Raw genomic sequence first — 24,468 nt, forward strand, 5'->3', positions numbered from 1 at the left:
CAACACGCAACGCCTACGTACTGCAATGAACTGAAGTGAACTGCTGCGCATAAAAGTTTGTATATAACCATTTCCCCATTCAATCTTTCGCTGTCAATTATGTGCATAATGTTTCTCACGTTCTGAATAAAACAAATGAAATAATAATAAAAAAAATACTACAAACACAGATCTAAAGTTGATCCATTTTTAATCTTCAATGACTTACTTTGTATTGCACTTGTAGCACTCAATGTTATCGCATGACTCAAGAACGCAGAACTTCTCTCCCCTATCCTTGCCACACTCGGAAAGTGTCTTCAGTTGGCGCCCAATAACCAGATTGCCTGTTCGTGCATAACAGGTTTGCTGCGAGCAACCCACTCCATCAATATCTGAAACACAACGATAAACACATGCGCATGCATGTGTAATATTTCAGTTCCATCACCAAGGATACTACATGTTTTAATGTAACTATTGAAAATTGCACTTGTTATGTATAAACACGTCTGTCGCATGATCTATAAACAACTTAAACAGTTACATCACATTCTACGGTAAAGCCGTAACACAATCTGGAGTCAGTTTGGCACAATATCAAAGAAAAAAAAGTATGTCGGGCCAACACACTGAGTGAACGAAGTAACATAAAGTAGCTCACCGATGGTTAATGCGGACGTTGCCAAGCAGCATACCAGGAATACGATGAGAAACCAGTATTTGGACATGATGTGAAAACTTTGAATTCCAAATGGTTTCCACGTCAATGAATATAAGAGAGAATGTGTCAGATATTTGCCAGTACACTGGACACTATCTTCTTGTCTGATGTCTTGGTCTCAATTAAGAACTTTAATAGTTGTCACTGTTGACTCGTACTGATGTACTCACCATGTCGAGGCTCGACAGGATGCAATTATTGATCACGTGTCCAAACGCCTCCGCTCGACTTTCAAGGTCGCGTCTTTCTCATCAACAAAGAAAAAAATAGCTTCATTTTATCTAGATATTTATTTTATGAGCTTGAATGTAAATGAATACTTTGGCTGTTGAAGATCGTAAACTATTAAATTTGTTTTAAAATTACCGTAACTCGCACTCCCGTTAGTCACCGAACAAACTTGCAAGGATTGACGATTTCGAAATTTGAGTTCGAATTCATAAGCGAATAAAAACGACTAGAGAATCATACTAGCTTCGAACTTCCCATTAGTCAACGAACAAACTTGCAAGGATTTCAAAATTTGAGTTCGAATTTGTTCCCAGATAAAAACAAATTAGAATCATGCTAGTTTCGAACTTTCAAGCTTTATTCAGATAACATTTTAACGTTGACGCCATCATATCTCTGATTACCGTATACACTCGTGTTTATGGATAACATGATCTGGATATCTTTTGATATAAGCCCGGTTCACGGTTTTATTTCACTTGAAACACATTTTTCTCAGTTAATATTAAGTTCTCGTTATCGTGTGTATGTCCATCATCTTTAACTTACGAGAGTGTCCTTACAGTAAGTTACAGTAAACAAATGCCAATAACATCGTGGATACAATCAACATGTGCTTATTATTGTCATCCAATACACCAGTCTCACTCTGTGCTTCACATATGTCAGAGATTTAATTCTGACAGACGATGACAGGTGATAGCCAGTCGTTGTCAATATCATGAACGGATATACACACTACGCATGTACAACATGAACTGTGCGCTGTGCTGCATACCAACACCCAAGAGTGTATGACAACAAATTTGTCAGAATTACCGCTGTGCGTATACGTTCAACCCGGAACACTACAGCTTGTATCCTCAACGGAAATATATCAACTTGTTCTATTTAAAAAGCGGCATATGTATTAAATAATGTGGTGCTAGGAGCATGACTCGGCAGTACTGCACGAACACACAGTTACAATCAAACCTATGTATCCATTTGTTAACATCCGTTCAAACAATGCAACGTATATAATACGAAGAATTATTTTTCCGTCGCTCAATACAAGTTGTTAACAATGTCCGCGCATGAATACAGGTTTACTCTCTAAATATACTAAGCAATTGCGCCCGAAGTGAAGTTACACAGAAATGTCAGACCTCCCGTGTTTGTATAAAGGCCATTGCCTTTATAAAATACCTGACTTTAAAGTTTATTTTAGCTGACGAATGTTTATAGTTAGATTTACAGTAACGGCCTTGGCAATAAACACGATCCAATGTCAAAGTGCACGTAATCTATACTTGGATGTATTCTGACCTCTCTTTCATAGATTGTCATGCCAAGTTGTCTTGCTCCTCGGATTGCAATCTCAAGGATATTTTGACCTCTATGAGGAGCAGTCTGTTATTCTCATAAAACATGAATTCGTTTTCAAATATTTAATCAGTTCTTTTTTATTTTATTTGAACAGCGCCATCCATGGTAAAGTTCCCTTTCATGTGGCAGCGTTTGAAACTTTCGTGCATGCGCATAGCATAAAATGAAATCGCAAGGCATGCGCTCAACTTTGAATATACAGGTCATTTCACTTCCAACTCTCTATTTGCGAGGATAAATGGTGAAACCCACAAACTGTCTTAGATGTCAGTTATGTCCCAGTCATCAACTCATTTCTGTCAAATCAGTGATTGACATGTAACCGACACAGCAGCAGGGTAATTTCATATTAATGAGAACTAACAGTTTCACAAATAAGTAAACAGTACTATCGTTCGCAGATGACCCCAGTAGGTTTCCACCATATCGCACAACGTGCGTATACCACGCTAATGGAGGGTGTCGATTGAACTTTAACGGCCATCATCATGAAATGCTGTGTTTATTTGAGCCAAGGCTGGTTGTTGAAGCAGAACTTCCTTCTAGCAGACGAAAAACTATCAACCAATATGTTGATTGATTTGGCACGTTATTGTGCGTAACTACAAGAAAACAACAACATGCAAACAAACAATACAGAGTATTGTTTTAGCATGGGGGGGACTTTTTTTCTCTCTGGGCACACCGCTGGTACGTTTTGAAAGACACGTGTATTGAAGAACGGTTTTTGCGTGGAAAGTAATAGCTTCGCATTGTGTGATGTCACGGTGACGTCTGTAATGATCGACGTGACCGGAGAATACCATTCATTGAATACAGCAGTTGCTTGAGAAATGAAGTTGGTCATGCACTACGGTATAAGACCAGAACGTAGTACTTGAAATTCGCTACTCGGGTTAGAGAAATTGACCAAGTGTTTGTATATCACAGCAAACCCATACGACCAGTTATTCGGCAAAAATTTACACCGCGGTCCACCAAGTTTATAGTGGTCGCCATAAAATAGATATGATCGCTAATCTAGACAATTCAAATTGTTAAATTTTCGAAGACTCACCGAACGAAAGTAAATTTCATTACTCTGTGATGCCTCTGGTTGAAAAATACAAATTCCTAGAAAAGTGCATATTCTTGTCAATTAGGCGCGTTTTGCGAATTACAATACTATTGTAGAGGCCACGCCATGATTATAGGACGTATGTTCGATCACCCGTATGTATCATTTCCCCACAATGTATAGTATGTAAGACGTGTTTAGACACCATCGTGATCGGAATTGTCACATTCCTGATAATTATGCTTAGCGATGCATTGGTAGATGTTATTTACAGCACCGTGACCATACAGACATGATCACCAACCATTCACAGCGTAAACCACAGCATAATAATACCACATGGACACAATAAACAACTATAAATAGAAGGAGGATTTATCACTATTTCATCCTGACTGACGTTTCTAAAACCTTCAACTATTCTAAGTTGCAATCAGGGCTTATTCAGAGGACAATAGTTGTCCAAGGTAGCTGGTAAATAAAGGGACATTGTTCTATGTTGACAAATTCAAATAGCCAGAAAGGATCTTGACCATAGAACTAGTACAGGATTGTAAGAGTACAGTAAACGTCAGACTGTTCAAGCAAAACAACACCGTGTTGCTGACCTCACATGTAAGCGTAGCAGGTAAGGCTGACAGACACACTATTGACATGCTGCCTCGGTAAGGCAGACAGACACACTATTGACATGCTGCCTCGGTAAGGCTGACAGACACACTATTGACATGCTGCCTCGGTAAGGCTGACAGACACACTATTGACATGCTGCCTCGGTAAGGCAGACAGACACACTATTGACATGCTGCCTCGGTAAGGCTGACAGACACACTATTGACATGCTGCCTCGGTAAGGCAGACAGACACACTATTGACATGCTGCCTCGGTAAGGCTGACAGACACACTATTGACATGCTGCCTCGGTAAGGCAGACAGACACACTATTGACATGCTGCCTCGGTAAGGCTGACAGACACACTATTGACATGCTGCCTCGGTAAGGCAGACAGACACACTATTGACATGCTGCCTCGGTAAGGCAGACAGACACACTATTGACATGCTGCCTCGGTAAGGCTGACAGACACACTATTGACATGCTGCCTCGGTAAGGCTGACAGACACACTATTGACATGCTGCCTCGGTAAGGCTGACAGACACACTATTGACATGCTGCCTCGGTAAGGCTGACAGACACACTATTGACATGCTGCCTCGGTAAGGCTGACAGACACACTATTGACATGCTGCCTCGGTAAGGCTGACAGACACACTATTGACATGCTGCCTCGGTAAGGCTGACAGACACACTATTGACATGCTGCCTCGGTAAGGCTGACAGACACACTATTGACATGCTGCCTCGGTAAGGCTGACAGACACACTATTGACATGCTGCCTCGGTAAGGCTGACAGACACACTATTGACATGCTGCCTCGACGAATATTTCAAAATTGAATGCCCTTTATATTGGTCCGTGGTTTTTTATACTTGACTGGGTTATTTTCTTTTTTTTTCGAAAAAACACATCTTATTTCTCCAATTTGTTTATAGTTTGTTTAGTTTTGTTTGTTCAACCTATTTTCACGTTCCAATGTACGATAACACACCACACCAACACGTGACACGTCTGCATTGTGTTTGTGTTTAATCAGCGCATTGAAGTTAAATCAGTACATACTAAATGACATTCTATAATTGTAAAAAATACATATTTTTTAGAAGGAATTAAAATTATAGTATATCATTTTCTGTATCATATTTATATAATAAACACACCATAATCAATTGTAAAACAATATATCGTCTTTATCTTCAGAGGGGTTTACTGGCAAGACTTTACAAATCTGCTCTAGCGCAAAGTATAAGGTTGGTGAAGCAAGGTTGTGTAGACATTAATTAATTATGCTGGAAGGCAAAGCCAGACGTTAATTGGGTGGAATTGGTTTATATGCGAAGGATTAGTACACGCCACAAAGCACGCGAGGAATGTAACAATGTTATACAACTCAATTATGCGTACACATTCAGGCGTGACATTGCCTTGGTGTGAATACACTTGGATCTCCTCAGTTGAGGTTAATCTCTTTAGTTTTCAACCCATAAATCATTGTCGAACAAAATTTGGACACAGTCTTTATAATATTCAACAATGGTCTGATTCAATGGTGCAATCATGATATTATCCTTGGCAGGTCATATATATACTGAGCTAAAACTACTATTAGTTGCACATTGCTGCTAATGTGATTCACCCTACTTTGGGACATCCATATATGACCGGGAGAAACAGCTCTAAAATCGCAAACATAACGAGCGTTTCTACACGACAGTGGAACAAAACGAGACATTCCGTGTAAATGTCGATGACCGGCTAACCAAACGATCAATTTTAGTGCGGTGATAACAGTTTCTCGGCTGGAAATCCTGTACAATTAATTAAAAATAACTTTACTGCGTATGTATACATGATCTGTCTTATAGCGTTCGCTTCTTTCAAGTGTGACATCCCCCGGTGCTCATAGCATAACTTCTCACTTGGTCGCTGTTGCTACGTTTCCAGACTGGCCACTTTGTGTCATACATATATCACCATAATGGTTGGAGATGATGACGTATTTCTTTATTTGTAAATCCTCGTTCACACAATGGCTGGCTTCGAGAGATATGAATGCGTATCCTAAGTACACATCTTAGAAGTGTGCATCATTGCTGCTTGTTCGGCAGTTAGGTGCAATCAACGGAACTGTTGATCGAACAAGCTCTTCGATGGCATATTTATGAGAGCAAGGAGCATGTTTTAAAACGTTGTGGGCGTTTTTCTGTACCCAAAATTTTGAGGACACGAGAAATGTTTCATAATTTATAAATACGTTGTCTGAAGGGAAGGTTGAATGCTACGCCATGCATAAAAATGGACCCTCATGGGTGGCAATTTAACGGATAGAGGAAATATGAAGGAGGTCTTCGGGGCAGGCAAACTTTGAAAATGGTTTGGGCAGAGGGCATATTTGCTTGTCAATGAAGAGACAGTGTTCACTTTTTCAGTTGAAGGGGTAGTTTAAACAACCCTCTGGGCATTGAATTGTTCATTTTTTCTAAAGGTAAAACACATTGCTGGTTGACTGCATTTGGCTGATCCCGCGAAAACGAAGTCATGTAAAAACATTGACACTAGGAGGTGTGGTTCAGTGGAACTTAGCGTCGTATGTGTCTTTTCCTAATAACTCCAATGTTCTAAGTACGGCGTATTTTTAATTAATTATTAATAACTTGTACGTTGAAAGTACGGTCATTCGTACTTGCAACGTACGAATTAAAACTAAATATATAAATACGCCGTACTTGCAACATGCGTTAAATAATACTAGTTCATTCTTGTTTGTTTATTTATTAACAAATAACATCCCCGGGAGGGTTACAAATCAGATACTAGTAAAAGAAAAATAACGTTGTTGCAACGGATTATGTACGATTTATTGGTAAATAAATATCAATACGCGGCATTTGTGACATACTAGCTATTGGTAAATATAAATAAAATAAATATTTAAATATATAGAACTACAAGGACTCAGTCGATAATATATAAAACGTGGATCTGGCCGAAACGTCGGGGGTGGTAAATAGTGGCCCGGAAACCTGCATTCATTGGCAGGATATATCGACCTATGGCTATTTGTTGGTAACGATGTGCTCCGTGTTTCACGTCCGTCTGAATGATTGTCTGTACTAGTATTTTACGATCGGACTCGAAAGCCCAAAACACTGCTATAACTGTGACAATAACATTCTTTTACTGGTTGCTGTACAGTTTACTGGTAGTCCTTAAAATAGGCGCTTTGAATCCGGCATTGTTGTATCATTCGTCTTGACACCACTCACAGCCTTATGCGTCATGTTTCGTAGTCGAGGTTGTTGCTACTGGTGACATGGGTGTAATTTATACATATTCATCGTATACCACGTGTTTCTGAGTTGAAACTACCTTTGGCCTTTCCGCTTTATGACACAGATTATTCTTAAAATCAATAATGGATGCTGACCCAATGTCTACGGCATTAGTTCATCTATAAACTGACTGTTTAATTCTCTGGCTAGCATAATGTATTATACTGACTTCTTATTTGTGACTGGTTTGTCACGTGATAAATTAATCAGTTTGGTAGTGGTATACAGGTAAAAGCAGCGTTTAATGTGACTGTCATTCACCGCAAAATTTATCTATAAAATTATATACCATGTATACCACGAATATTTAGCACATGCGCACAGTTGCATTCTTATTAATATTATCAGCATGTCTATATTAATACACAAACCTAGTCGTTATGTAATTCAGTGTTAACGATAATTTAATTTCTTGGAAAAATTAACACGTATTGTCAAATGTGTTGTATTAGTCTCTGCGCAGACATGAACTTACATCACTTATTCAATTCGAAAAAAAAATTAAATGAGACCAACAATTAAATCTCACTATCCCCGATTTATCTAAAATTTTGATCAATATTAGTTATCGGTTATTGTCTTCAATAGTCGATAACCTTTGTCCCATATGGTTCCCCGTTATTTGTATTGTTTGTAAGTAAAGTAAGTAAAGTAAACTTTATTGACATTGTACCCTCTTTAGGGTATTAAATTAATTACAATAAAGTAAATGTGTTTTTAGAAAAAACATAAACAATTAAAATAAATGATCAGATAAAGGAAAGTAAAATACAGTAATTACTAAAATAGCTAAATAATAGAAAACAAATTAAAATCACTACTAGTATCAGAAATAAATATGTATAATGTAAATATTATGAGGCAGCTGTAAATATATTTATAACCGGGTGTTGATAGGTGACTGCTTCGCCTGTACCCCTCAATCCTCCCTGTTGTTATAGTTAAACAAAGAATAATGCTGACACCGAAGGTCAAAACATTTATCAAGAAAAATAACTTCACCTGACTGTACAATCGGTGACTCTGGGCTAGTCTACAGCCTTCCATCTTAGTGTATGTCCTTATATATTAGAGAACATCGCTGGGTACGGACGCTATTCCTTTATTTTCACCTTTTTTGCGAGGACAGAAACCGTTCACTGGAGCGTTAAATACGTTTTCATCATTTTCTATTGGCAAGCTTTCTATTTGTGTTTTAGCACCCCCTCTGGCGTTGTTTAGCCCATCCTAGCATGTTCGTATTTCTAGCACAACTGTACAACCAACACAGTTATTCAACAAACGTTATCATATGTTGCCATGATCAACGAAATCCTGCTTTTGTTCTAAGTGATAATTCGTTCCCAGCAAATGGAAATAAGGCAATGATTGGGGGCGTACTCTGCCACTTCAAATACTTGGAACAGCTAAGGAGATGAATGTTAAAACCGTGGATTACAAAGACGATTTCGTATCCATTCCTCAGTCGGCTATTTTTAAGTTTTTTCGCGCACAAGACACTTGGATCTGTGGACTACCCCTATGTCGGTTCGCTGACCGCCATGTTAACGTTATCTCGTACGGGATTATTGGCTGATTTGTAAGGTAGTTATTCGTAGATTGTGCTCGGTTCATACGTCGCATAGGTAAACACAGTCATGTTATTGTTATAGAGGGGTTCTTCGCATTGTACCATGAAAACTCGTATAATATTGACACGGTGTTCACATTGCAAGCAGTTTTGGTAATATATATAAGAAGGTGTATCACCGAACGCTGACAGGCAACGGTGGATGATTGTGTGATACGAAATGTACATTTTGTCGCTGTTTGTAATAGATATTTGCGCTCTCCGCACATTGTTATACGCAGTCTGGATACGTACAACAACCTGTTGCTACTAAAACGTGTTCGCTATGCCAGTATAATAGTAGCGTAGTGGCATAGCGAGCGGCATGCACGAATATAACACACCATAATATGACCAGTCCTCGAACCGATCGATGACCCGTTATTTTTTTAATGTATAAAATAATTATTGTTTGTTTTCCAGTTTTCTGTTATCAGCGCACTTTGATTCGCCTAGCTCATTTCAACACAAGTACTTGTCTTGTTACTATGCGATGCATGAGTTCTGACCTAGTCTATTTAAATGTTTAAATTAATCGGAATTTGTGTCGTTCATGATTGCTAAATGCAGTCTTGCAGGAGGTGTGTGGTGTGGCCGAGTACAGAACTGACCGACTGACTGTCTGACTGACTACCACTATGGCACTACATATGTATGAACGGGTGATCAGCCTGATTACCAAAGAACCCGATGCACGAAAAGAAGCCGATATTGAATCAATTTTACCATGGATTTTTAACAAGAGTAATTTGTTGAAGGGTTTACAAAAAGGTAAGCATGATTTCCACAATAACAACTACTGGTAACCATGGAAATATCGTATGTATAAACAATGACATCACTGTGAACGCATGTAGGCAACCCAGTGACAGGCTCTATACATAGGCACAATGTCTTCAATGTGACCTCAACAAACTTTATAAAATCCTGACTGGTTATTCCCGTGAGCGTTTTTAGTTTTAGTTTTGAATTCATTAGTATTCCTGTATCGTTGAAATTTAAAATCTCAAGACGACCTCGTGGTATGTCTCGTAATTGTGACTGCACCATAAAACCTGAACGTGTTTATGTCCATGTGTTGTGTTGAGACGATGGTAATCTCCCACTAGCTGGTTGCTATCTTTTCTAAGGCTTGAGGTCAATGTGTAGCCTACTGAATCGACTAAGCTTGGATCTCGGCGATTCATTCTCTATAACAATGTGTGATTTGAAAACAGTGGAGTAAATAACATATTGTCATTACGTGCAAGTTGTATAGGTTGTGGTGAACGATCACTCACCCGGCGGCGGCTTGGTATACTCCCGGGTAAGAATGTGATCATAATTATACCGAGTGCTTTGTTAGAACAACAGTGTTCTTCATACTACCCCCTCCCTCGATTGAGTTTGACATGCGAATTTGTTTCTTTAAAAAATATGAATTAGCGATACACTTTAACTTTGTATTACTTACACAGTAATAATAATGTTTATTAGTTTATTAACACTTACGCATTGGGTGGCAATGGGTTCAAGAACAAAGCAAATTAAAGACAAGGTCATACGTGACGTAAACAAAGCCATATTTGGTAATTATTTCCACGAACGTGTTAAATTAATTTAATTCACTGTTATTTCTGATTATAAGCGATACCGAAGTCAATGAATATAAACACGACTGTTTTCAACACAATCCCTATTTGTAATAAGTTTATTTTAAAGACATGTGTATTCGTTCCGTTCTCGGTATCTGATAACGTCTGTCAACAAAATTCTCTAAAATGTATCGATATCACAATGATCAGATTAGCCGACCTCAAGATCACTAAATTAATATAAAGTGTTAATTTAATATGCACTTGTATGTATAACACCGTCACATTCGGTTTCCATGCTGAGAATTTCTTTATCTCATTCCCGTTAAATTAAGATCGGCTTGGTCGTTACAGGTGATCCCAAATAAAGGCCAGTAACAGTAAATAACTGTGGTTTTGGTTTTGGTGAGAGTATTCTTTACTTTATTCCTCGCAATGCTACCGACAGACAAGAAATTAGTTTTTTTAAACCAAATTTTAGGTGCGTATGATAAGTAATATCAGTGTATGTGTGAACACAAGGGGGAAATAAAACAGTTGTGGTGTTTAATATTTACACACGACCGTTCCCCGGTTGACTGCTGTTTAATGTGGCATATTCAAGTTGTACACATGTACTAGATATACACTCGTTTAATCTGCATAGTGTCTTGGTCTATTCGTGGGGTCTATGGTGTAATATGTTAAAAGTGTCATAAGTTGATCGGCACGCTGGGCCATGTACACTATGAATTAACGGTGACGGTATCACCAATGTCATAGTAGTATAAATGGTCTCTCAATAACGAACACTATTATAAAGCATATATCAATAAGAACAGTAAAGGGAATGTTGGCTTTGACGGTAGATTTAATGGCGATTAATTCATTGTGAACTCAACGTGCACTATGGAAATAATAACAAAATAAAACACATTTGCATATCCAAGCTCCACGTGAAATGTGCATGGAACTGCTCGTCGTTAAATTGATGCACAATACACACCGAGAACTGGTTCAGTTAAATGGAAGTAGTTAATATATGAATACATTTAACTTATTCATTGCTAAGCAAAATACCACTAAGAGTGGCACGGCTTTCAAGTGGAACAATGCCATCCCTCGAGACTCTTTCCAATTCTGTTTATACATTATTTTCAATATTGTCTTGCCATCCCCGTCCTGTCAGGTAGCCTAGGTGGCTGTCATTTCTCCATTACTTTGTATTAGATTGCAAGCAAATTTAATAAATATCCAATTTACGCAAAGTGCGTGTAATTTCCAGTGTTTATCCTGGCTGATGTATTTCGTTATTTTATTTGATAGGTGTTGCCATGGTACCCGTGGAATTTACTCGGTAAACGTAACACGTTTTTTTTTAAAATTATTTAATCAAATATGTTGAAGGTGTCACGTTATCCTCGCAATTGTTTTGAATAGCTGAATATAGCGTAGTGGATAACGATTCAGTTTATTCACAGTGCGTTGACGTTGATTGGTCATTTTAAATGGTTGTTTTGCAAGGATAATTGAACAAATTCATGTCGGTTATTTTTAACATTTCTGCAATGAAAATGTTTTGCTGCAGTTGTACAGCCTCGGTCAGGTGGCAACGGGGATTTTATTGGTGGCCTGTGTGAAACACGTGTCAGGAAATAGGTGTGCTTACTATGCATAGATTATTATTAAATTTAAATTTTACTCGCGTCTGCCCAATAATTAGCATACGTCAATTGTTTTACTTGCTAATTACGATAATTGTTACACACAAGATGTATGTACGGCGTACATCATAAGATTGTCATAACAGTGATTCAAAACATTATCCAAATCACAGTGACTCGGCAATCCGACGTCATAGTACACCATTATGTGCCAGCAATCTGGCAGGTTGGTAAATGTCACAGTACTGCCACCGTGGTCAACAATCTGACAGGTTGGTAAATGTCACGGTACAACCATTGTGAGTCAGCAATATGACAGGTTGGTGAGTGTTACAGTACTGTCACCGTGGTCAACAATCTGACAGGTTGGTAAATGTCACGGTACAACCAATGTGAGTCAGCAATCTGACAGGTTGGTAGATGTCACTGTACAACCATTGTGAGTCAGCAATATGACAGGTTGGTGAGTGTTACAGTACTGTCACCGTGGTCAACAATCTGACAGGTTGGTAAATGTCACGGTACAACCATTGTGAGTCAGCAATATGACAGGTTGGTGAGTGTTACAGTACTGTCACCGTGGTCAACAATCTGACAGGTTGGTAAATGTCACGCTACAACCACTGTGAGTCAGCAATCTGACAGGTTGGTAAATGTCACGGTACAACCAATGTGAGTCAGCAATCTGACAGGTTGGTAGATGTCACGGTACAACCAATGTGAGTCAGCAATCTGACAGGTTGGTAAATGTCACTGTACAACCACTGTGAGTCAGCAATCTGACAGGTTGGTAAGTGTCACAGTATTGCCACCGTGGTCAACAATCTGACAGGTTGGTAAATGTCACGGTACAACCAATATGAGTCAGCAATCTGACAGGTTGGTAAATGTCACCGTACAACCACTGTGAGTCAGCAATCTGACAGGTTGGTAAGTGTCACAGTATTGCCACCGTGGTCAACAATCTGACAGGTTGGTAAATGTCACGGTACAACCAATATGAGTCAGCAATCTGACAGGTTGGTAAATGTCACCGTACAACCACTGTGAGTCAGCAATCTGACAGGTTGGTAAATGTCACTGTACAACCACTGTGAGTCAGCAATCTGCCAGGCTGGTAAGTGTCACGGTACAACCACTGTGAGTCAGCAATCTGCCAGGCTGGTAAATGTCACGGTACAACCACTGTGAGTCAGCAATCTGACAGGTTGGTAAGTGTCACAGTATTGCCACCGTGGTCAACAATCTGACAGGTTGGTAAATGTCACGCTACAACCACTGTGAGTCAGCAATCTGCCAGGCTGGTAAGTGTCACGGTACAACCACTGTGAGTCAGCAATCTGACAGGTTGGTAAATGTCATGATACAACCACTGTGAGTCAGCAATCTGACAGGTTGCTAAATGTCACTGTACAACCACTGTGAGTCAGCAATCTGACAGTTGGTAAATGTCACTGTACAACCACTGTGAGTTAGCAATCTGACAGGTTGGTAAATGTCACCGTACAACCACTGTGAGTCAGCAATCTGACAGTTGGTAAATGTCACTGTACAACCACTGTGAGTCAGCAATCTGACAGGTTGCTAAATGTCACTGTACAACCACTGTGAGTCAGCAATCTGACAGTTGGTAAATGTCACTGTACAACCACTGTGAGTCAGCAATCTGACAGTTGGTAAATGTCACTGTACAACCACTGTGAATCAGCAATCTGACAGGTTGGTAAATGTCACAGTACACCACTGTTAGTCAGCAATCTGACAGGTTGCTAAATGTCACGCTACAACCACTGTGAGTCAGCAATCTGCCAGGCTGGTAAGTGTCACGGTACAACCACTGTGAGTCAGCAATCTGACAGGTTGGTAAGTGTCACAGTACAACCAATATGAGTCAGCAATCTGACAGGTTGGTAAATGTCACTGTACAACCACTGCGAGTCAGCAATCTGACAGTTGGTAAATGTCACTGTACAACCACTGTGAGTCAGCAATCTGACAGTTGGTAAATGTCACTGTACAACCACTGTGAGTCAGCAATCTGACAGGTTGCTAAATGTCACTGTACAACCACTGTGAGTCAGCAATCTGACAGTTGGTAAATGTCACTGTACAACCACTGTGAGTTAGCAATCTGACAGGTTGGTAAATGTCACCGTACAACCACTGTGAGTCAGCAATCTGACAGTTGGTAAATGTCACTGTACAACCACTGTGAGTCAGCAATCTGACAGGTTGCTAAATGTCACTGTACAACCACTGTGAGTCAGCAATCTGACAGTTGGTAAATGTCACTGTACAACCACTGTGAGTCAGCAATCTGACAGTTGGTAAATGTCACTGTACAACCACTGTGAATCAGCAATCTGACAGGTTGGTAAATGTCACAGTACACCACTGTTAGTCAGCAATCTGACAGGTTGGTAAATGTCACTGTACAACCACTGTGAGTCAGCAATCTGACAGGTTGGTAAATGTCACTGTACAACCACTGCGAGTCAGCAATTTGACAGATTGGTAAATGTCACGGTACAACCACTGTGAGCCAGCAATCTGACAGGTTGGTAAATGTCACTGTACAACCACTGTGAGTCAGCAATCTGACAGGTTGGTAAATGTCACGATACAACCACTGTGAGTCAGCAATCTCACAGGTATGTAAGTGTCATGGCACAACCACTGTGAGTCAGCAATCTGACAGGTTGGTAAATGTCACTGTACAACCACTGTGAGTCAGCAATCTGACAGGTTGGTAAATGTCACTTTACAACCAATGTGAGTCAGCAATCTGACAGGTTGGTAAATGTCACTGTACAACCACTGCGAGTCAGCAATTTGACTGATTGGTAAATGTCACTGTACAACCATTGTGAGTCAGCAATCTGACAGGTTGGTAAATGTCACTGTACAACCACTGTGAGTTAGCAAACTGACAGGTTGGTAAATGTCACTGTACAACCACTGTGAGTCAGCAATCTGACAGGTTGGTAAATGTCACTGTACAACCACTGTGAGTTGGCAATCTGACAGGTTGGTAAATGTCACTGTACAACCACTGTGAGTCAGCAATCTGACAGGTTGGTAAATGTCACTGTACAACCACTGTGAGTCAGCAATCTGACAGGTTGGTAAATGTCACTGTACAACCACTGCGAGTCAGCAATTTGACAGATTGGTAAATGTCACTGTACAACCATTGTGAGTCAGCAATCTGACAGGTTGGTAAATGTCACTGTACAACCACTGTGAGTTAGCAAACTGACAGGTTGGTAAATGTCACTGTACAACCACTGTGAGTCAGCAATCTGACAGGTTGGTAAATGTCACTGTACAACCACTGTGAGTTAGCAATCTGACAGGTTGGTAAATGTCACTGTACAACCACTGTGAGTCAGCAATCTGACAGGTTGGTAAATGTCACTGTACAACCACTGTGAGTCAGCAATCTGACAGGTTGGTAAATGTCACTGTACAACCACTGCGAGTCAGCAATTTGACAGATTGGTAAATGTCACTGTACAACCATTGTGAGTCAGCAATCTGACAGGTTGGTAAATGTCACTGTACAACCACTGTGAGTCAGCAATCTGACAGGTTGGTAAATGTCACTGTACAACCACTGTGAGTCACCAATCTGACAGTTTGGTAAATGTCATGATACAACCACTGTGAGTCAGCAATCTCACAGGTTGGTAAATGTCACGGCACAATCACTGTGAGTCAGCAATCTGACAGGTTGATAAATGTCACAGCACAACACTGCGTTTCAGAAATCTGAAGCTGTAGTTTGAAAATATTGCTGTAGTTAGGTCTCATCTCCCCAATAATCCACCTTCTCTCACTAATCCCCCTCGATAAACAGTAAAGTTGACATCCATTATGAACAAGACGTGCGTTCGGAGTAGTAAAGTTTGCCTAATCCACTTGTTTTTAACTATTACAGAACATGCCACTCCCCATTAACCGTCACATTGTGAGATATAACATGTTTACAATTGCTAATACATCCGTTTATGGCTTCTGTGTGTCTACGTAGCTAGGTGACTTGGGCACGACGTGGATGGTGGCTTACATAGCAGTCTTGACAATTGACAAAACCACATTGTCGTGTATTGTGTACGTGCCGAAAGGTTACATGGAAAACTCCCTGCGGGTGGCAGGGAAACAATGTGGATATTTAAGTGACCATGGCCATAACCTGTGTACATATTAACATCTAAACACGGTACAGCTACCTTGGAATGACCGTCCCCTCAGCTCTTCATAAATAAGTACCTAATGCGTCGGGCCATCTTGTCTAACTATGGTGTACAATAATCAGTTGTTTTAGTTTTTAAACCAGCCTGAAAGTAAATAAGTGTTGTTTTTATCTCCAAACTTCATGTAATTCTAAAGTCTAGTGATATTCCTGTGCATGATAACATGTCATGTACAACATGAGCTTTTATTAGCATTCTAACTTTGTTTGTTTTCGGTTTTTTTAATTTCGTTACTCTAATGAAGAGATATTAAAATAGCTACATGCCTTTTAGCGAATTTGACTCAATGCACAAATTAACAAAATCCTAATTTATCTAGAGTAGCAACAATCTCATTTTGTTAATAAACTTTTGAATTAGCTACATTTTGAATTACAATGTGAAATTACAATTAGCTAAATAGGCTAAATGGCATACTAGCTAAACACACATTACACTATATACTAATCCGCGTAGATTTCCGCATGTTGTCATAGTAACATAATTACGCAGATTTACGTGTTGTAAACATGTCTTTAATATATAGATATAAACTTTATAATGATCCTCGACATTTACTAGGTCGTAGTGTTTACGTTAACTGTAAATTACAGTTTTAAACAGAAAAGTGCTTGTCTTTTGATTTCATTGAAAAAAATAATAAACCGATGGCATACAGGATAACGGGTGCTCACTGAGACCCTTTCACAGCAAGAATCTTGCGTAAATTTGACGAGGGTTCCTTGTTTTGTCCAGTTTTTCTGTTTGTTACAAGCTTCGAACTAAAATATTGATATGGACGCCGAACTCTAACCGTGAAATCTGACATGCTTTTGTGATCGTTTGTAGTATTAGACAATCCACCGCTGAGCTCAGAAGATAGCATTAAAATAGTTGCGTGTTCTGAAACCCCAGCTATGGCGACAGAGACGTGTTATCTGTTGAAGCTGGTTCTTGTCTCACTATTTATTGTATGGTACAATTGAAGGCTTGGTACATAGAATTGGTCTGGTATACAATGCAATTAAATAGAGGCGATTCGTATACTCCCATCACAAAATCCTCCCAAGGTTCTAGAGAACGTGTCCTGTTTACAACTTTTACAGTCTTCTCGTGGTTGTTTACCCTGAAGCGAAATTATCTGACAGCGGCATTAGGATTTTTTTCTTTATATCGTTCTTTGCGCGTGAAAAAGTGTAATTTAAATGTGTGATATTTAGAAAGCGCGCTAAGCTCGGAACACTAAGTCTCACAGTGTTATTGGGACAATGCACTTCAAAGAATACAGATATATTTATAATATCGATGTTCCATTAAATACACCATGAACTGCGTTTATTTACAATGAATGTTGAATTAATCGATAAATCAGTACTTTGCCTTCAATAAAAAATACAACGCTCATTATTGGAACAGTACTTTGCCGGCAATAACACTACAGTATTGCCTGTTGAACTGATACTTTATCGACAATAAACGCTCCGCAGTGTTTACTGGTAAACTGGTATTTTGCTCCGAGATTTAAAGCTGTTTGCCCAGGCCTATTTCCTTAATTGGCAATTACCTTGATGTGTACTTGTAAGTTATAACTGAGATATACGATATACAAGAATATTAGAATGTTGATTTATGCCACCTGAAATAATAATAAATTCATGAAATACAAATATACGGAATATTATTTTGCAAATAGGCCGTCTAGATTAAAAGACAATTTTAACCGAACTACCTCTCTGACAACCTTACTACTGGAACGTTTTCCCCAACACCTAGCCTGTCCCCTGTTTAGCGTAGCCGACATTGTATCTGCTAAAATTGCTTTTCCTTATCGACTATTACCATAGAAACAGAGCTTCAAATAATGAGAGCAATTATGCCAATTTACTAAGTTTGGGATACTAATAGACTACAGACGTTCGTTTCTTTTGGGAATATTAACCACGGTTATTAGTTCTCATATCACTGGACGATACAACACATTCAAAACGGAAGTCTGTTTATTGCCTATAAAACCGGTTATTACAAATTGTCAACGTATTATTCAACTACACAAGCGCGTTGTTTCTGTGACGTCACCAAACACGACGAGAAACGTTCAGTCTATTATATGAATATATAGATTTGTATACAGTGTTATTCACCAGCCAGACGGAGATAAATCTGTGCATGTTGCTTAATTATTTTGTTATTGCAATTGTACCTGGACAATATGGTAGCATAATTGAACTGTCTAAATATATTACTATACGCTGATTGGATTGTGACCCCCGGAACGTATTTTGTAACAAAACACACAGCATGTCGCAATTTCAATTCAACGTGCTGCAATAATGATCTCAATAAAAACGAAAATGAGAGAGAAAGAGATAAGTATACAGTAAAATTATACAATAAAACGATGAAATAAATTCAAAGAAACGATAAGCAATCAATTATTTATTTATGTTTATAAAACACTTAGAAAACAAGCACATTATAATTTAATGTATTTAACAATTACAGTTTCACATATACATGCAGTTATAGCATAGTGATATTCGGGTCTAGCATGACTTGACACTGTCAAAATGCGCTAATTTAAAACTATGTGAATATGTAAAATTTAGCATATAACACATTAACTAAATGATAAAACCGTGAATTTAAACCCCACCCAATATGCCTGAAATGGTAAATCAGCAAAAATGAGTCATTTTACAGTATTGGTCTATCGTTGTAGTCGGGAAGTGCGCGATGTATAACATTAATTTATTCTAGGCATATTTTACAAACGAGTGTTCATAACATGTACATCAGAATCAAAACTGCACAATAGACCATTTTCCGTTCACTTCGAGAATCACGCGTTATGCGTGAAATCGCACGTAAAAAACAGGACAAACAAAGATCATAGCGTCGTAGTGGCGTCAAACATCGCGTGGGATTCGACAAACGCGAAAATATTTTAGGGGGCATTTCCATGCTTAATAATGTGCTGGACACATTTGATGATAGACAATTTTGATTAAGTGAGGGTATTCGAAAGCAATATTTCTCTGTGGAAGATCGGCCGGACAATGTAAGCTACGAAATGATAAAGAAATTCGAATCGTTCGATTTTTGCGGCAGACGTTCGACGCGCATCTTTCATGCATCTCGCGAGATCTCGCAGTTGAACGGAAAATCACCTATTATCCCAACATTGCCTCTTTAATCATGACTCTAAGATCGTAATTTTATTGGTATATTATGATGTGAAATATTTGATGGTCTGAATTGTATTCTTTTTTCGGATGCTGATGCAAATATTTCCCGCAATTCCAGTCGTGCTCTTCCACACAATCGAATGTTCCTCCTAATAATTCTAATACCCCAATAAAGCTATATAAATTATCTCAGAGTGCATATTCAAACCATCAAATATTGTACTCGTGATTTCATTAGAAGAACGCATTGGACTATGGGGGAAATCAATGTTTAACAACACAAATGTCGCACATGCGCAGCGCGACGACCGCCACCTTTTAACTAACGCAATGTAACATAGCTGTATAATATACAAATTTCAATTCATTGCAAAGTTAATGAACGGGCAACCATAATTTAATTATAGTGATAATAGCAGTGTTACCAACAATTACATAGAAATTCGCCAAAACCTGTAGAAAACTGTAGATGTCATCATGAAATGAACAACTTGAAATCAGACACATTTCTACTGAAGGTACCTTGTACATAATAATAAATGTCAAAGCAGCCTTTCTTTGGGCGTTGGGTAGGCAGGACGAATACAGAGGAGATCATTCCTTCATGAGACCTTTCCTCCTAAAATCTTGTATATTTTGTTTCTGGTTTATTTATTTCTATTAACTTAAAAACGAACCAGCCTGAGGTAAACTAAAAATCCGGGATAAGTAAAGGTGCGGTAGTTTTTGCATGAAGAATAACATTTCCAGTCTTTATTCAAGTTTTAAATTTCTTGTAAATGCACAGCAAAATTTATAAACAAAATAGGTGACATTCAATTCTATTGTAAAAAATCCTTGGGTGTGCTGTACTTGATGATCGTCAATACAAGGCCGTGGCACGCATTATTTTTATGAGATCCTCTAATATTTTTATCGTCCTTTTGTCTGAAATCTACTCAAATACAAACACTGAATTTTTACCTGAATCAGGATGTGTTGCAAGAGTCGTTTTTTTCAGAGCCTTTTCAAGCAGAGAACAATCAAAGTACATTTAAATCAGTCACGTGACTTCACGAAGTATCTGACATTGCCACTACATATTTGATTGGTCGTTATATGCATGCCTATGTTGCTCATATCACGACATTTATAACCCATCAATATACAGATTGAATACTCCTTTGGAATACCAGGTGTGCAATCGACAATACTTCGCAGCGATCGTTAAGCGTGTGTATGATTATTGGATTTAAGGCTAGTAGCTTTTAACTTAATGCCCTGACATTGTGACCACCAGTTGATTTCACTACCTGCTCCGTTATAATACCTTCTGTCGATCTTAATAAATCCCAAGTTCAATATCGTGCAATTATACCTCATTGCTCATGTTATAATTGACCAAGAATGTTATTATTGCAATGACTTTTTTTTAGCATTTTGCGATGATCGTATTTTCATATTCCACTCGGTGTAACGGCTTATCACCACTACTATTAGCCCAACGAGAAAATACGTGAAATTAAATAAATAAATTGAATTGCTGGGCACGTTGAGTTTGTGTATACGTGTAATGTGTTGGACACCACATATGACCACACGGACAATGAGTGTATGATAGACTACGATACGACAATATATAATAAGTTACGGTCGTATCATTACCACGACATATTCATGTGTACTAGTATTTGTACCTCTTCACTGGGATCTATAAAGTATGTTCAATTTCATCGCAATCCATACTAGATACCAGCCTTATGATCGAGTGTGTTTGATTCAAGTTACTTTTATAATTCAACTAAATCTGACTATGATATCTTTGTATTACAGATGTCGCAATAGATATCATAAAAAACTGTGAATTCAGAAAGGTTCCCGAAGACACGGTTATTATACGACAAGGGGAACGGGGCGACAGGTGAGAACTTGCCTTCCTTCACTCTGCATTCAAGCCTTTAATTTTTAATTATTTCGTCACGAAGAAATATTCCTGACTGATCCTGGTGACGGTAACAGTCGGGAGAAACACTACATATTTCAATTACGAGTATTCATTGTAAATAAATACAAACTAGAGGTCACGTTATTTCAGTGAGAGGTGTTATAGCGCATGCGTACACACAAAACAGCAGAAGGTTCGTTTAAGGTAGAGATGCAGTTTACCTGACAGGTATTTTAATTAGTTAATTAGGAAACCAAGATGACCTCCCTTGTCCAAAAAACTATATATTTTCGGAAAGCTTATTGTATGAATTTTAAGTTTTGTTAGTATTTTTTTATGGATACTGTAGTTTGAAATGTGCACAAAAATGTGCTTTTTTGGTCAAAATTATTTTAATAAAATTAGCTTCTAAACCATAATTCTTTTTCCTGTCAAAATTTGTTTATGGGTACATCTGTTTACTATGCAGAAAGTGCCGTCTTGAAAACTGTCTACCAGTTGTCAATTTTGCAGGGCAGCAGCTCAAATTTCACTAGTTCGAGTTTATGGATAAATTAACACCTAGGCTAGTTGTCTGTACGATTGTTGTAACACTGTTCAACCAAAAACAATGCTCCGACGGCGTTTTGAAGATAAACATATTGTCAATCATTTGTGAAAATTTCAAAACAAAAGGTCAAAGCGTCTAGGAGCTATTTTTTTTATAGTTCTGGGATGTGCACTAAAAAGAAGCTGAGATAATTGCTAATTTGCATAACAATTCACTCAGTAAGAAGTTTGCTAATGCTCATAATTAAAATGGCTGTAACAGTTCCAAATTTAAATGTATTATCATTTTGTTAAAAGTTAAATATAGTGCATAATATGGACATCCCGTCATTTCTTTTTTCACCATATTTTTTTTTACTATTTATGTACAGCCTTGCTAAATCTTGCTAAGCATTCAAAAGAGAGAATGTTTGCACCTGTTATCTATATTTTAAAATCTTTTTTTGAGTATGTTCCACTGTTCACAATTCTACAAAGTTACAACAGTCTATAGCCGAGACTGTTTGGATAATATAAAGCCAAAAAAAAATGTTCACTCCCAAGTGGCCACGAACCTGCATCTCTACCTTAAGTTACGTGATGGGCAACATTAATGCCTTGCCACTATAATGTTTTGGGTGACACTCCCCTGGGAGAAATAAATGTTTCCCTTTCGCGCATGGTAATAACATGGTAATTGTGCTTTCAGTTTCCCTGTTAGTAGTTTTTAGCATACCGATAACAAAACAAATGAACAGCTCAATCAATTATTTTGCAGTCACGTCAATGAAAATATTACTGAGATAACATTTTCAGTAATATCGGTGCTACGACCGAATATATAAAACTACTGATTTCCTCACTAGGCTGACATTAGTCGCACATATTATATATATTGGGTTATTAATGCAATTTTCGATAATGTCCCTAATTGTCACCATACAACACAAACATGGTAGAAGAAAGCAATGTTAGGTTCCTCGTGTTATAATTGCATATTCTTCAGTTGAATTGGCTGTTTCATTCAATATTGACACCCAATATATTCTTCTGTTGAATTGGCTGTTTCATTCAATATTGACACCCAATATATTCTTCTGTTGAATTGGCTGTTTCATTCAACATTCACACCCAATTGCTGAACAGTTTTGTTTTCCATGAAATGTATGTTATTTTTTTAAATATTAATAACATTTTTTTTGTTCCAGTTTTTACATTACTCTTAATGGCGCAGTGTCTGTTATGATCAATGCTCAACTTGAAGACCAAGACAATAAAACTACAAAAACTACGAAGAGTCGGAAGAAGAGTGAAGAAAAGGAAAAAAGTCGACGGATTTCCGAAGAAAAGAGACGAAAAGTGAGTGAAGAGAAACAACGCAGGGTGTCACAAGAGAAGAGTAGGAGGACGTCACGAGAATCGGGGGGAGCAGCGAGTAGAAAAACATCCACAGAAAATAAACAACCAATACAAGCTGAGAAACCGAAGCCAGTTGTCGAAGAGGAAGTAGAGAAACAAGTAGAAGAGAAACCCAAAACACCGGCGCGAAGAGTAGTCGAAACATCGTCTTCGTCTTCATCATCAGAGGATGACGGTGATGATGAGGAGGAGGACGAAGAGGCAGGCCCTACCGAACCAACGTCAAATCTTCCAAAGGAAAAGAAAAAAGATGACAAGAAATTAGACCGTACGCCGTTTGGTCAACACATTGTCCAATTAGGTAAAGATTGTTATATACCTGTTGTATATGTTGGTAAATAAGTGAGTACTGTGTTAAATGCCGCGGAGCAATGTGCAAGCCAACGCACATTGCATACAATACACATTTATTAACCCACTACCTCCACGATTAACTCAAGAATCACAATGTTGTATTAAAACATTGCCTGCAGCGAATTACCTACTGCATGTGAAATTCAATATTGACTAAACATTTATAAAGTCGTTTAATTCGCGCTGATGTCATCCGAGAAAACATTGACACTATTAGATCTTTTTTTACTCATTAAAGGCTGTTCCACACAGTGATATTGATGTTTGTTCAGTTTTCGTTTAGGCCTTTTGACCGGCTTTTGTGTAGATTCCTTGTCTATATATTAAGCGATATACTCAATTTGGCAGAGTGATTTGATGGCTAATGGATGTCAGGAAACAAGCCGTCAGTTTTTACAAGTTGAGAGAACCGCTGAGTACTAGACACTCGCTTTATATTCATTTGTCAGCTAGACTTTCTTCTTTTGTGAAGCATTCAAATTATGAAAGCTATGCTGAAAAGAATCACTTGTCATGATAAATAATAATATAGGCATTGGAGAACAGTGAATTATTTGAATAGAAAGTCATACTTCATGTCTATCATGATAGATGTGCGGAACTACGACCATGAAAATTACGTAGTATTATGCTACCTGTTAAAACTCATCTCCATGGTGAAACAGAGAAATCATCTCACTTCGA

The 24,468-nt window shown here is 38.3% G+C and overlaps 2 protein-coding genes across 5 annotated transcripts in view; one reads left to right on the top strand and one right to left on the bottom strand.

Moving 5' to 3' along the window:
• Positions 1 to 816, bottom strand: part of Ntn4 (netrin 4) — a 50,682-nt gene extending 49,866 nt beyond the window's left edge. The window contains 2 exon segments of the mRNA NM_001171239.1: positions 209 to 374; positions 644 to 816. Of these exon segments, the coding sequence (NP_001164710.1) occupies positions 209 to 374; positions 644 to 710 (233 nt within the window). The 5' untranslated portion in view covers positions 711 to 816.
• The window catches only part of LOC102802379 (uncharacterized), an 82,213-nt gene that overhangs the window by 52,403 nt on the left and 5,342 nt on the right, over positions 1 to 24,468 (top strand). For 2 of the 4 annotated variants that reach the window (XM_085497070.1, XM_085497068.1), the window contains exons 2-4: positions 9,493 to 9,693; positions 21,372 to 21,459; positions 23,220 to 23,731. In XM_085497070.1, coding sequence (XP_085353196.1) covers positions 9,561 to 9,693; positions 21,372 to 21,459; positions 23,220 to 23,731 — 733 coding nt within the window. In that variant the 5' untranslated portion in view covers positions 9,493 to 9,560. Of the gene's footprint in view, positions 1 to 8,685; positions 8,939 to 9,492; positions 9,694 to 21,371; positions 21,460 to 23,219; positions 23,732 to 24,468 lie in introns of those variants that run through there. The other 2 variants (XM_085497069.1, XM_078006469.2) reach the window with 2 other exon arrangements.

The sequence above is a fragment of the Saccoglossus kowalevskii genome, chromosome 3 (assembly GCF_978046115.1).
Source record: "Saccoglossus kowalevskii chromosome 3, keSacKowa6.1, whole genome shotgun sequence".
In the NCBI taxonomy this organism is placed as follows: Eukaryota; Metazoa; Hemichordata; class Enteropneusta; family Harrimaniidae; genus Saccoglossus; species Saccoglossus kowalevskii.